The sequence below is a fragment of the Helicoverpa zea genome, chromosome 9 (assembly GCF_022581195.2).
Source record: "Helicoverpa zea isolate HzStark_Cry1AcR chromosome 9, ilHelZeax1.1, whole genome shotgun sequence".
Classification (NCBI taxonomy): Eukaryota; Metazoa; Arthropoda; class Insecta; order Lepidoptera; family Noctuidae; genus Helicoverpa; species Helicoverpa zea.
This window is the reverse complement of record NC_061460.1, coordinates 8,357,483-8,373,417: the sequence shown is the minus strand read 5'-3', so window position 1 is coordinate 8,373,417 and position 15,935 is coordinate 8,357,483. Positions and strand designations below refer to the sequence as shown.

At 36.8% G+C, this 15,935-nt stretch overlaps 1 protein-coding gene across 1 annotated transcript; it reads right to left on the bottom strand.

Moving 5' to 3' along the window:
• Positions 1–78: 78 nt before the first annotated feature.
• Positions 79–15,919, bottom strand: LOC124633297 (solute carrier family 13 member 5-like). The gene is made up of 17 exons (XM_047168474.1): positions 15,891–15,919; positions 15,413–15,439; positions 15,323–15,340; positions 15,107–15,245; positions 14,813–14,965; positions 14,449–14,573; positions 13,973–14,084; positions 13,673–13,760; positions 13,268–13,328; positions 13,036–13,161; positions 12,215–12,317; positions 6,878–6,990; positions 6,678–6,769; positions 6,484–6,579; positions 2,785–2,981; positions 620–769; positions 79–322 (listed from the first exon to the last, which is right to left on the bottom strand). The coding sequence occupies exons 1-17, from the start codon at positions 15,917–15,919 to the stop codon at positions 149–151; spliced, it is 1,803 nt and encodes a 600-aa protein (XP_047024430.1). The 3' UTR covers positions 79–148.
• Between the last annotated feature and the right edge of the window lie 16 nt (positions 15,920–15,935).

Genomic DNA, 15,935 nt, shown 5'->3' with positions numbered 1-15,935 from the left:
CAAAAAAAATATTCCTTAACATTGAACTTAACAGTGCTTTATTTCTCACTTTACATAACAAAAATATATATGGTATGTTCCATTGTGAAACCGTGGAAACTTGTAGTAAATAACACGTAACATCTAAATTCGAATTGGATCAGCACTTTTAAAGATTTGGTGGTGCTTCTTCGGTCACCGTCGTCGTCTCACCTGGGCCGCCCGGCACCGGGATGGCCATGATACCGGCGTCATCAGGGTCGAATAAAAACGGTGCCCATATCATAAGGGCAACAAACAAAGTTACGAGGCATATCCACACCGGTATGAAAGAATATTTAGCCTGTAAAAAGACATGCTATAAGTTCCATATACCACTACATAGTATATATGTATAGAAGTTGCTTCCCGCTATTTGTCTGTCTGTAAATAATTTATGTTGAACCCCAAGTGTACAAGGCTCCGGTGGGAGCTGCCAAGTCAGCCCGGTGGCACTTTGTAATACTGTAGTAGGTAATACTTTCAACGGTACAGGAATTGTTATACTTCAAAACTGCGCAACGAATTTAGAATTTTTCTTATCATTTAAACAACGTTTATACGGTATGTAGTAATAAAACAATTTGCATAAGGTATTCACCATTTTCAGTATTGGTACTTTCCCAGTGTAATGACAGAAGTAAGCAGGAGTATATAGGAAAGGACAGCTGAATCCGAAAGACGATGCTATGCCGACGCCTAATGCTGCAACGTAAACTTTGCCTGGCCAAGGTTGAGCAGCATCCACTGACTGTAAAAAAAATTACATCCGGTAAAATAAGACAAAGGGATAAAATAAAACTCGTATGGCTCTAGAATTCGATGTCTGAAAGTCCGTTGACTGTGTTCATTTTACCACAGATTTCTATAGCCATGTCGAAAGTTTTATTTTATCCCTCAGTGTTTTGTGTCACTTATGCCCGTTTTCACCAACAATCTCTTAATCTAAGTGCCACTTAGAATAAGGGCTCTCCCAATTTTGACATAAATAACTATGTATAAGGGACCCCTAAACTTTGGTGAAAACGAAATTCTTATTAAGTGTTCCGTAAATGCTCTTAGGGGATCCCTAAATTTAGGTATTTGTTGGTGAAAATGGGCATTAGTCAGTCAGAGCAAAATTTATTTATTTATTTATTTATTTCTCCGCACAATGTTTTGTTTATAACTAAAAACGGTACAATTACTCGGTCTTATATGTATTACATAATTATGTGAGGAGCTGGTGTCCGTGAAAGGCATGGGATGCCTGTGTTACGGATCACCAGTGCCCCACCCATCGGACATGTAGATTCAATTTTGACTGGATGCATTTCATACATAGCGTGAAGGTACACACACAAAATAGTAAAAATGTTCAACTTAAGTAGGTATGTATACAATTTTGGGTTTGTTCCCACTAGTTCTACTGCTTAGTTCTACCGTAGAACTAATGGGAACTTTTTTTCCCACTAGTTCTACTATTTCAGGTGTAACAAAATAGTAGAACTAGTGGGAATTATGGTGTTTATTGGTATTCCCACTAGTTCCACTGAACATTGGCAGTAGAACTAATGGGACATAATTTTGTTCTACTAGACAGAAGAAGTACAGTTGACAGCCGATAGTTGTGATTTTTTTAGAGCTCAAAATCGATAGCAGTCAGAATAACTTAGATTTTTTTCATTACTTTCAACAAAAATCTAATGTTTTTCTTTATATAAGTACTAGGATAGCAGAAATGAAGAGGAGCTAGTTAATCTTTTTGTTCTTTTGATTTTTAAACACCACCATTGTGGTGGTGTTTGACACATTGATTAAAAAAAAAAACACACTAAAGTTAGTTTAGTTAAAAGGTTCTTCTAACCTACAGACAGACAGACATGTGTTGCTGGGGAGTTTGTTGCGCCACTTGTTCTTTCCAGCAAAAACACATAGGAAGTGGTGAAGGGTGGGCGTTTTGGGGGCTGTCTATTATAAAATCCTGACGTTCAAAAAGTGCTGTCTTGCAGCCAAGTTTGAATAAATGATTTTTGATTTTTTGATTTTGATTTTGTTAGTTTGATGTGTAGTGCTATGTTTGGAACTAACAGTCTTAATACAAAAAGAAAAACATTTATTTTTTGTTGAAATTCATGAAAAAAATCTAAGTTATTCCGACTGCTATCGATTTTGAGTTGTGATAAAAATCACAACTACAGATAACCACGGGCCACAGACACGGCGAGATGTCACCCAGGCCGTCGACTGTACTTCTTCTATCTAGTAGAACAAAATGTCCCATTAGTTCTACTGCAAATGTTCAGTGGAACTAGTGGGAATACCAATAAAAACCATAATTCCCACTAGTTCTACTATTTGAGGTGTAACAAAATAGAACTAGTGGGAAAAAAAGTTCCCATTAGTTCTACAGTAGAACTAAGCAGTAGAACTAGTGGGAACAAACCCAATTTTGGAGTGATATTACTAGAGGCAGATAAAGATTTAAATAAAGAATTTTGCAAGTAAAGAAATTTTTAACGCCTATTTACCTACTATGAGTAATTGTGGAAGCGCAAATAGAATGTAAGGTGCTAGCGTTTAAACTTTATTTTTGATACTTGTTTTTATGTAGCGCTTGGTTAGATATCAGTTGCTGTGCCCCTTGCGCCCGGCTATAAATCGATAAAATAATACCTACAAAAAAATAAGGGGGGGGGGCAATCATTGTATCGATAAAAATTGTCAGAAACTTTTTAAATCTCATCTCTAGTCACTAAAGAATCTTGAGAATTTTAAAATACTAACCGCACATAATACAAACGGAAGAAATACTGTACAAGCTGGGACCGCAGACATTATATTTGCCAGGAATGTTATAAGGAAGAGAGTGAGAAAAAGGCCCACATTCCAAGGTTTTCCTGTTATAACTTTTCCAAGATTTTCGCCAATAATTCGATGCAGGCCAGTCTTCTCGGCGGCAATAGTTATCGACAATGCGCTACCTGGAAGATTTTAAAAGAACCGTCAAGCTCGCAGTTTTTTTATGTACATACACGTATCCAACAAGAGACACTTACGAACGATTGGCTATGTAGTTTGTCTGATGGTAATTTATAGTCGACTAGCTTCTGCCAGCGGTTTCACCCGCATCCCGTAGGAACCTCTGCACGAACCCGGATAAAAACACCCTAGCCTATAGCCTTCCTCGATAAATGGGCTATCTAACACCGAAAGAATTGTTCAAATTGGACTAGTAGTTCCTGAGATTAGCGCGTTCAAACAAACAAACAAACTCTTCAGCTTTATAATATTAGTATAGATTTATTTTTTTATCTTTCAAAATCTGGACGGATAAATTTGAAATTATATTAGAAACTAGCTGATCCCGCGAACTTCGTATCGTTCAAACCTTCCCTGGACCTCTACAAACATTTTAAAACCAAAATCAGCTCAATCGGCCCAGCCGTTCTCGAGTTTTAATCAGACTAACGAACAACAAACATTTCTATTTATATAGATTATCACGTAGCTCAATATTGCTGTCATTTAAGCAGGATAATGCTGTCGATACCAGACAACTTTAGTTCATACAGTTTTATTTAATACATATTCCCGCGTTTTGAACGGTCAGACTTCCAAAGGACAATGCCAGGGTGTGGGCTCAAAGTTTGCCCAGCAGTGGGAGTAGTTTCAGCTGGTTCCATAGTGCACTCTGAACACGAAATCCAAATATTTTTGAAATCGGTCCCAGAGGTCCCGAGAAAAACCGGTTCAAATGTTCTCCATAGATAGTCACTTAACAAAGCCTGAGCCATTTGCCCAGTAGTGGGAATGGTTAGAATAGGTTCTTTACTTCACTGTTATCACGAAATCCAAATATTTTGGAAATCGGTCCCAGAAGTCCCGAGAAAAACTGGTTCTAATGTCAAACTTGAACAGTCAATTAATAAAGCCCAAGCCATTTGCCCAGTAGTGGGAATTATTAAAATAGGTTCCATAGTGCACTCTGAACACGAAATCCAAATATTTTTGAAGTCGGTCCCAGAGGTCCCGAGAAAAACCGGTTCAAATGTTCTCCATAGATAGTCACTTAACAAAGCCTGAGCCATTTGCCCAGTAGTGAAAGTGGTCGAAATAGGTTCTTTGCTGCACTGTTAACACGAAATCCAAATATTTTGGAAATCGGTCCCAGAGGTCCCGAGAAAAACCGGTTCAAATGTTAAACTTGAACAGTCACTTTATAAAGCCCAAGCCATTTGCCCAGTAGTGGGAATGGTTAGAATAGGTTCTTTACTTCACTGTTGTCACGAAATCCAAATATTTTGGAAATCGGTCCCAGAGGTCCCGAGAAAAACCGGTTCAAATGTTAAACTTGAACAGTTACTTTATAAAGCCCAAGCCATTTGCCCAGTAGTGGGAATGGTTAGAATAGGTTCTTTACTTCACTCTTAAGACGGAATCCAAATATTTTTGAAATCGGTCCCAGAGGTTCCGAGAAAACCCGGTTCTAATGTCCAACTTGAACAGTCAGTTTATGAAGCCCAAGCCATTTGCCCAGTAGTGGGAATGGTTAAAATAGGTTTTTTACTTCACTCTTAAGACGGAATCCAAATATTTTTGAAATCGGTCCCAGAGGTCCCGAGAAAAACCAGTTCTAATGTTAGCCAGCCATTGTTAGCAAGCCATTTTAAGCAGCCACAAACCTAACAACCTCTTTTCTTGAAATAACATTCAGATAGATAGTGGTTTTACTGTTAACAGGATAAAAAAAAACAGAAATAGACGTTTAAAGGTAATTGTTGTTTCTCTTGCTTTTCAGTCTCTATCTACCACAATCAGTCCTAAGTTCGAGTAGCGTCATGCAAATCCTTAATGGCAATGGAAAAATCTTATCAAGACGAATAAAATAAGCTCAAACACGAGGTAGTAAATAGATACCGTTGAGGAGTTCCCTCGTCTCACTGTCGTCTCCATCGTCAGGTCAGGTCTTAACCTCCACAGTTTTGTGGTGTCGGAGACATATACCCGAATGACAAGTTTTTATTCGATATGTGCTTACAATTTCCGAGAGTTCCATAATGTTTAAAGGTTTCTATCACCAGACCCTGGACCCTGGAACTGTTTGGAAAGTAAATCCTTTTAAACAATAAAATGATTGTTTAAATCGGTTGGTAAACGACGGAGTTATGCACGTACTTACGTAAAAAGAATACAAACGAACTGAGAAACTCCTCCATTTTTTGAAGTCGGTAAAAAAAAATCTCATTCAATACCTCGTATTTGTCGATTAATATTATAATGCATTTCAATTAAGGTAATAAAAGTGGAATAGTTAAGAGTTCGTAAGCATATTTTTCGTAGTATTGAATAAGAGTCAAACCAGTTTTTCTCAGCACTCCTGGGATAGATTTCGAAATATTTCGGTCTGGGACCTATTATAAGCCTATGGAACATAATACACTATGCAGTTACTGTGGGCAACTCTTGAGCCCAACTTCCATACAAAGAATAGCATTGTCCTTTAATACTGACTTTTATGTTACACCGTCAGAGGTCTGCAGAGCTTTCCAAGACAAGAGGTTGTATAACAATTTGAAGACAACTTTCAGTCTTACTGGATGCAGCCCAGTGCACCTGTTTATATGGAACCACAATACGTGTATCGTACCACCATATTCCAAAAGAATGAACTACCCCTACTAGTCGTGGTGGCCTAGTGGGTAAAGAACCAACCTCTCGAGTATGAGGGTGTGGGTTCGATTCCAGGTCAGGCAAGTACCAATGCAACTTTTCTAAGTTTGTATGTACTTTCTAGGTAAATCTTAGACACCAATGGCTGATAAAAAGGTGAAGGAAAACATCTTGAGGAAATCTGGACTATAAAGTCTGAAATCACCAACCCGCATTGAGCAAGCGTGGTGATTAACGCTCAATCCTTCTCCATGTGAGAGGAGGCCTGTGCCCAGCAGTGGGATGATAAAAAGGCTGTAACAGAACTACCCCTACAGATTTCATCTGCATGTGTGCAAGCAACGTCACGCACCATTAGTTAGTCTTTGGATACCTATCTATATAACTCATTTTTTGATTTGATTGTGATTATTTGGACTAAAAGTAAGTGCTATAAAAACCTAGACTACTTTAAGGTACGTCTTGAAAGCTAGCTACGACTGCCGACCGAACCTACCGCCACTGATACTACTGATTTTAGATCCAAGCGGTAGCAGCATGTCGCTGCAAGTGCGGTCGGTAGTTGCAGTCAGTAGCTAACATTCAAAATGCACCTTCATTGTATGAGTGTTGCCATGGTTACACAGGAACTGGTTGTTGTGACATTTAGTAATTAGTTTCAAATTCTTTAAGTACAGATTTTTCAGTATTACGGTTAGAGAAGGTAAAGAGAACTACTGTAATCTATCGTTTCCCCAACAAAAAGAATGATCAATTTTTACTCTTTAAAATTAACGATCGCCATTGATACGACAAAGATAAAAATAAACATACCGAATACGAAGTAATACGCATAGTTTACGTTTCTATCAACAAATCTCCACCACAGTACGGCTGACTCAGGTTTTAAAGGCGGTAATTGACTTTTTCCTGAAACAATGGTTACAAAAATTACCCAATTTTAATCTAAATATACAAGCTTTTCGAATAATTGCCGGTTTGTCTTCTGTATAAAAAGTCTTACTTACTCTCAATATTAAGGAACTTCAGAAAACTATAGCTTTTAGGGAGAGTGTGGAGAAATATAACAAATATAGCTGCAACCGTTGCATCTTTAACTCTGAAAAGGAAAAATTAAACATAAGCCAAACTGCAGGTATTCAAATCAATTAGTAAGAAGTTTTTTGAATAGAAAAAAATATTTTAAGAGCTGTAAAAGGTACTTTACCTTGGCAATTGTGGAGCACCCTCGGTAGCCGAGAAGTCTGCCCATCCCTCGAACCATTTACACCAGCGGAAGAAAAACATACATAGAGTAACTATGAGAGAGATTACGGTGAGCTGTAACAATTGAAGTGTCAGAAAGAAGTCTATAGTGTTCTGAAATCCATCCATCTTCCGAGCCTTTTTCCAACTATGTTTGGGTCGGGAGTCTAATCGAATATGCAGCTGAGTACCAGTGTTTTTAACCCCCGACGCAAAAACGACGCACATATCAATCTAGGCGGCCAAAAATATTTGTGTGGCTTTTCTTGTTTTAAATGATGGAAATAATATATGTGTAATATATACGGGGAATAACTTTTATAATTTCATAAAAAAAGCAATAAAACACAAATAAAAAATAAAAAAACTGAAAAAACTTGTATATTTTTACAAACTCTTACGTACACTTATCTACATTAGACTATATATTGACATAAGCTTACATACGCTTATATATACAACCATTACTATTTACATATTCATACATTACTTAATTAATTTACCAATAACAATACATTTTTTTCAAATTAATTCAACTCCTCATTCTAACTTTCTGATTCTGTTGGGTTTGGTGTATACCAGACAGAAGCATGATTAATGTTTCAGGCAGAAACGAATACATCTTCTTTTCTTTATTATCCTTGATGCACTAAGAAATGGATCTGAGCTTAAAAGAAGCCTATTTAAAATATGTCTATTACAGAACTCTAGAGAATTTCCTTCAGTAATCCTGTCTGTACGTCCTAAAATGTTTGTTCCGTGCCTCTGCTGCTTCCTCAGACTGTTGTCCTGTAGGTAACAATGCATTTTATTATATCTGACCCGTGTACAAGTACTTTGTGCAGTGTGGGTGTCATTGGGTGCCATGGGTAGAGTTTTATGTATAAACAAGCAGTTTCTTCAGCATATTTTTCATATTTTCAACTTAATGACATCAATATCATCCCTTCCGTTCCGATCTCTTCCGTTTTTCTTCTTTTGGTTCTTTCGCTTGATTCCTCAAAAGATTTACAAGGGCGACCTGGACGATTTGCCGTTGTGACTGGAATTTCGAATGTACCTTCCGGCCAAAGTTCGTTGTTTTTCAAGAAGAATTCATCTTTTTTAGTGAGATTTAATCCACCTTTGTTGTTATTTCCGATTTAAAATGAACAAAATTGATTTTCAGTGTTTTTAACTGATCTTCATTATTAAGAAGGTGGTCTCTCAAAAAACCTAGTTTTTCTTCAAAATTTAGTAAATTTTCATTTTTCATAATATTAAAGAGAGGTTTACGAGTCACTATTCTCACTCCGGAAGTACACACTTATATCTGGAACAAGTAAATATTACTTTTAGACATTAAGATTTTTTTTCAAAAATTTTGCTTTTGTTGACTGTGAAATTCAATGTTCTAGGGTTTTGCGCATCCGCGGTATTCCGCGGCAAATTTTTTTAGTATTCGTTACTTGAGGGTCTATAGTTTACATATAAATTACAAAAGTTGCCGGATCTACCACGATACTAAAACAAATAGCCTCGTAAACATAAATTTCTTTAAAAAAGTATCATAATTTCAGACATGATTTCTCGACCTCTAAAAGTACTTTAAAATAACACAAATTTTAATAAATTTATTACAAGTAGATCATCACATACCTGTTCTTTCCGAATCCATTGCTACTTTTCACTAGGTAAACACAGAAAACTTCAGTTTAACACACAAAGTTAACGATTTTGTAAATAGCCGACAACGGACACATGCACAAGAATCAATGATCAACTTTCGACTGATTTTTCCGGAAAACGCGCAACGGAAAAAGGGTGGGGGTGGCAGTCTATTGTTTCCTGGAATGTCCCCTGCCTCAGGTGATCAATGAAAGGACAATGCCTAAAAACGTCCCCACCCACCAACAGACTTGAAAGTAGTGTCATTGGATGCGCCTCATTTAGTAGATCATTTCTTATTATGGAGACACATTCCAAAAGTATGGGGTTTAGGAACTGTAAGACTATTTAGTATCCTTAATAATCAATTAACTTATTGTTTGTTAACCAATTACTCGGAGTTGGGTTGACCGATTTTGATGTTTTTATTTTTATTTTAAAGAATCTATCTATCTCAAAGTTAGTCTAATTTAATTTTCATCAAGATCTTTTAAGCAGTTTTTGAGTTATCGTCGGTTAAAATAATCGGTTTGAAGAGACAGTGTAGTACTTCGTAAGGACACCTTAACCACCACCAACAGATTTCAACTAAGTGTCATTGGATGCACCTCATTTGATAGATCATTTCTTACTATGGTGACGTACTCCGAATGTATGGGCATTAGGAACTATAAGACATTTCATTCCATACATAGTCGAATCCCTTCTAGTTTTTCACCGACTACCTACCTAGATTTGAGTAGACATTAGGCTGATTATTTATTTTTTTACATTACCGAAGATTACTTCAAGGATGGTGTTATACAACTTGAATCGAGAACTGACCGGAAGTTTTTGAGTTTGTATCTTTGACTTTTAATTTCTTTAATAATTCTGTTAAACTCAACCGATATAAAATAAACTTGTTGGCCTGCAGATTGATGACAAAAAATTATCAGATGCTTCTATTGTTATACAATTGTCATTTTGCACATAATATGGACTTTTATTTTCGAAATGCTTCGGCATAAAACTGAACTGACAGAGACGCAGCCATTATTCGTTTTTTAAAGTTATAATATTTTTTACTATTTGTTTACCACTTGCCCATCCTTTATCCTAATTATATTGGAGTTAGCTTCCAGCCCAACAGGATGCCACCTAATATCAATGTTTTAAGAGGGCGATTGTCAGTTCGGTAGCTTAACTTGGGCCGCTTAACCATTCAGCTATTCCTTAACCATGTGTTCTTTTTTAGATGTAACGTTAAATAATTAATGTCAATATTTATGATTTTTACTTAAGAGAAAAGTTCTGGTTTTTTTTTGGATATCTACATTTCTGAGTTCATATAAAATATGGGTTTGTTTTAAAATATTTTATTTATTTATTTCAATAAGTAAGTTTTGGTCGTAACTAAACTATTAACCAAGTATCAAACTGGGTTAGGTTTACCACAGTTTTTCCCGTATGCTCAAAAAATTATTAGTCAGTTCTGGATGAAACTTTAATGGGACACACTTGAGGTAGTTTCTGTCCAACAAAAAATGATAATCAGAATCGGCTTAGTCTTGAGTAATTGCTTTATACACCTACTAACCTAACCTAACGTTACGTTAATTGTGGATACTAAAATGTAGAATGTATCTTAAACCCCAAACATTTAGAGTATGTCGTCATAGTAAAAAAATATCTATCAGATAAGGCGCTTCTGATGACACTAGGTTCAACTCTGTTGGAGTCAGTAAAGGTCCATACAAAATCATTAAACCAATTATCATTCTATCCGGTGATAACTCAAAAGTTGCTAAAAAGATCCCGTTGAACATTATATCGGACTAACGTTGAGACACGTTCTTTGCATTAAAACAAAAATGATCAAAATCGGTCCACGCAACTCCGAGTAATTGGTTAACAAACTTGAAGTTAATTGATTATTAAGAATACTAAAATGTCGTGTATTTCCAAAACCCCATACATTTGGAGTAAATCGTTTTGTTAATCATGATCTATCGAAGGATGCGCTTCCGATGACACTAGTTTCAAGTCTGTTGGTGGGTGGGGACAGGGTCCATACAAAATCCGGCATTGTCCTTTGCGTTCCTAGAATTTTGTTATTTTGACTTTTGGCCGCCCAGATCCATGAAATACCCGTATGTGCGACGGGGTGTTATAAGTTTGACGTGTCTGTGTGTGTCTGTGTGTGGCTATGTGTGTGTACGTGGCATCGTAGCTCCCAAACGGATGATCCGATTGTAATGCTTTTTTTTTGTTTAAAAGGAATGTCATTCGGGAGTGTTCTTAGCTATGTTTGGTGGAAATCGGTTCAGGTCTTCAAGGTCATCGGCTCGTTTGTAAGGTGTGATAGGAATGTTACACGCTCAGTTTACTTGCAAACATATATAGGACCTGAAATTTGAAACACTAATGTCTTCTGGAATCACTGAGCTGGTCCGCTGTTAGGGCATGAAGCTAGGAGACGTAACCCTGAACTGCCTTTTAGTAAACCCATCGAGTTTGGGCTCGTTGAATTTGTCTTGACGAGTTCTCTTCATGTTTCTAATTGACGAGAACCTGATGCTGGAAATGGGATGTGGCGGATGAAACCCTGGAATGCCGGAATGAAATGGATAAACCGATTTATATTTTTGCTGTAAATCTAGATTCATGAGGATTGTTAAACAGCTTCCTTTGGCCGAGATTGCATATAGCGACCCCATCTTAAAATAAAATAAATTAAATGAAGGAAAAATTGAGCTCCATCAAAAAGCATGAAATAAAATAAAATTATAAATTTAAAAAACCCCCGACCCAAACAAAGTACTCAATTATTATGACAAAAGGTTAAAAACGCTAAAGCGAAAAATAACTTCTAACACTACGTAAGTACCAACTAAAGCATGTCAGACTAAACTAAATTTTGACGTGTCGGGGGACCGCTTTTTACCTTCAAAAATACTTACATCAATCAAATGACACCTACCTAACTTTAAATTTGTTTTTTCGCAGCCCAAAGCACTGATACTCCTCTAAATAGTGTTCATTTATGAGAAAGGGATATTTTAACCGCGTGGGAACAATATCTAAACGATAAAACGCTTTACACAAAAATACCGGAACTCTTAACATTGCCGTCTATCATCAGCATAGACCGTTTAGAGCAAGTGAATTTTTTTTCAAATACTCAGATTTTAAAAAAATGTTTTGATGTAACAGAAGTGTACATTAATCATTAATTTAAACTGCATTATCAGTTTTCTGAAAATCAGGTCAAAAACTTTTCAAAACGCCCACGAACTTTCTACCGGGAATAAATCCAAAACAACGTTTAAACAGTTTCTTAGCAATTCTACAAAATTCAAATTTAGAATACACTCTCACGCATGCTTGGCTAGCCCTTTTGATGCTAGTAACATACTACAGTTATTAAAACCCTTTGAAATGCACGTAAAGTCCTTAAAACCTAGATTTCGCATAAGTACCCGGTTTTTTTGCAAAAGAGTTTATTTTGTGCATTATATTATTAGGCAGGCCCATGCGCAAGTATCAGTTGCGTGGATCGATCAATCGCAGTCCCTCCATGTAATATACTGGTAATCAAGTGCATCAGGTTAGACGAAGCTGACCCCAACACAATTGAAAAAAGGCTTGGCAGTTGATGAGGGTAACAAACCTTTTCATGTAGACTAGTTTTAGATGGTAACTCTTCTCGAAACTTCAGAAAGCCAGTCCGCAACTCTTCCATTTTGCCAGAAGGCATCGGTACTTTCAGGGCCCTAAATAAAATAAATGGGAAATAAGATGGCGGAAACTCATGTAAGGTTATCGGCCTACTGCACAGGACATATTATAGGGCAAAAGCATTTACGAGAATATAGGAGCACAGACAATAACGTGCTTCTCCGATGCACTGGTGTATCTATCAAAAAAATTGAAATTTCAGGCTGTTTTGTGATAGTTTCTAAAACTCACAAAGCGATTTCGGTTTGCCCCAGGAATCGAACCCGAGCCCTCGTGCACAGCAGTTACGGATGCGACCACTAGACCAACGAGGCAGTTAATAAAAAACCCAAAACTGTAAAACACGATACTCATTATCCTCCGAGCCTTTTCCCAACTATGTTGGGGTCGGCTTCCAGTCTAACCGGATTCAGCTGAATACCAGTGCTTTACGAGAAGCGACTGCCTATCTGACCTCCTCAACCCAGTTACCCGGGCAACCCGATACCCCTTGGTTAGACTGGTGTCAGATTTAGTGGCTTATGACTACCCGTAACGACTGCCAAGGATGTTCAATGACAGTCGGGACCTACAAATTAACGTGCCATCCGAAACACAGTCATAGTGTAAAACCCGATACTGATATTACCATTAAGACGAAATAAAGAGTCAGAAGCAACTTTATAATGCACACATAGACTCCCTTTTACTAGTCCATGGTAAATGTTTCAACCCTTAACCTGTTCTACACAAATAGTTAATCACAAAACTTACGATTTTGTTAGTATCATGTGGTAAATAAGGCAAAAGATGAACATTACAAATGCGACGGGGAAAGCAAAAGCCGAATATTGCAGATAATTGAATATATCGGGGTATTCCATGCCTTTGGGAGCAAATCTGCGAAAGAAAGAGAAAATATAAAATATTTTATAATCTTATACCTAAATATGCTTAGGAACTCTTAATAAAATCAAACATTAAATCTATATACAAATATACATACTCCACAAAAATTGCCCGAAAGAGCATAGTTACAGATGCAGAATGCATAATTGCAGTGCTACCTGAAAATACAATTTTATTATCACCAAATGCAGACAAAGGATAATGGTCATGCTTTTGTGGGTTGTGGCCCAACCCTTAAACCCCTCAGTAATGTGATGTACGGTCAAAATCTGTTTTGGTTTACTTAAGTATATGTACATACTCTACAAAAACTGTCCGATGAAGAGAGAATACATTTACAAATGCAGAACGTAAAATTACAGTCGAACAAAGTTAAAGTTTTCAAAACCACTAAATTAGTGATGATAATACATACATCAAGTGTCTGTAAAAATAACAAAAAAAAACAACAAATGATCATAGATAAAAACATCGCCAACCCGTCAATTATAAAATTACATACCAATCCCTGCGGAAACTTGGATTGCATTATTAACAATATATCGCATAGTAACAAAATTTGGCATATTGCCTGATTTTAATGTTGATCCCTGAAACATAATTATGCATGTAGTTAACAAAAGACCCCATTATAGTTTATGACGATACTTAAAATTTGATAATCCGCTCCCTGAAAATCTACTGGTGCTAAAAGCATCTCCGCTAGTTTGGAAGCCAACTAAGGAAATGATTAGGCACATGATAATAGAGTCCTTTGGCATATAGGGACTTAATTATAATATTATGTACATATTGCACTTACATCTATCTTAGTTAGCACGGACGTAGACATCTGTGTAAGGATAGAACAAATTATGAGCCGATTGCTAAACATGGACAGAAAGAACGCCGCTGAACTGAACTTGAATATTATCCTGAGAACAAATTACGCATAATGGTGACATTTCACATAATATTATGTTCGCGCACATTTGTTTGTGATGAAAAAAGAGTACGCGTAAATCCGTTGATGTTTTGGTTAGAATGGAATCGGGTTCGGCTGGAAGCCGACCCCAAGATGGTGAGGTAAATAGATGAGGTAGAAAAAAATATTACAAGATGTCAAAATTGTTATTACAATAGGGGGCAAGATAATACATGTGGTCAAAATAACTAACGAGCTATTACTGAACCATGATATTAGAGCCACCAGTTGCTTAAACCTATATTCCAGCGATATTCCAATGTTTCATAGCGAGTAAAAGGTGATGTCTGTTTCTGATGAGGATAACAAATTACCTTCTGGGAGAATATTGTTGTGCATCCCCAGAGCATATAAACCATAATGCTATGCGTTTATCCACACCGGAATTATTCAGCAATACGAGAAGCATTGAAGACAGTAGAAAAAGAATTATATTTTCCTGAAAAAAGTAGGCCATTGTTAAATCAATCAAAGCTAGTGGTTTTGAACTGAAAAGATAGGTTGATGAATTGCCGCGGTCTTATTGCGTAAGTATGGGGTTGTTTAAACTCTGCTAAATCATAACCATGTTAGTATGTAGCATTACTATCGGGTGTGGCCACTACAACATTAAGTTTCAAATGGTCATAACGCATCCATTAAATTACGGCACGACTCCTCAAAAGAAAATCTACTTACATTCATGTAACAGTTGCATGCTTGAATGCTTGATATGACACCAGCCATTGGCAATAGGAATACTGTAATCAGACCAGTTGCAGGAACCGCAACAGGTTGCACAAGGAAGAACCAAAACATTAACAGCCACGTCAGCTGCACGGTTAAGGCATGCTGTAATAATTTCAATAGCTAGAAAAATGCTTCTGTGGCACTATCGATGCTACAATTACTTCTATGACAAAATCATTTCCTGAGTAACTAAATCTGCAACTCATCTGAAAAATATATCGTATTGGTATAAGATATACTTACATTATCTCGCTCGCTTTGCCACGACAGAACACATAGTGGTACCAATGAACCAATAATGCCCCTGAAGTTATTCTTAAACATATTTTGGATTCTGAACCCCATACCTGGGACTGGTGTTTTTGGGGGCTCCCGAGACCAACTACGGAACAATTTATTATGTTAGAATTAGAAATACTTGGTAGAAAATATAACTATTTGGATAAAAAAAATACTTACAATGGGTTCGGAATAAAGCTAAAAAAATAAAAAAAACAAATTAGTAAGTCGTTAAAACAATTAAAATAAGTCATTCAAAATTAAACTTACCTTCCAAGTGTACTAGTAGGAGGAGGCCTGTAATTAACAAAAAAAAAATAGTAGATATTAAATACATGTAATCAGACATAGGTATACTTTTCGAAATTGTAACTCCGCTCCTAAGACGACCCACTGACCCATAGGGTCAGGTAATAGGGCGGAGTTTGAGACCTCTTTCCATGTCGGACCTCGATGAACAATATCGTGGATCGCTATTAATTTGTATTCACACACGTGATAATGTGCCGTTTCGCTGCTCCTCACCCTGACCAGAAGAAAAAAACGTTCTTCGCGCTGCGATCACGAAACACGAAACTCGACGCCAAGTATCTCCATAAATGTAGCATGTACCCTTAGAGTTCATTCGCGATGAAATTTGTAAATCTATGCAGATATGTCAACAAGACGACTGTCCAACCAAGCTAACACCAGTCCATATTCCAAAAAATACCTTCCAAAATTAATAATAAATAAACTAAAAACTTACGGTGGCTTCTTCGCTTTCCCCAGCCCCATTTTTTTTTCAGAATCA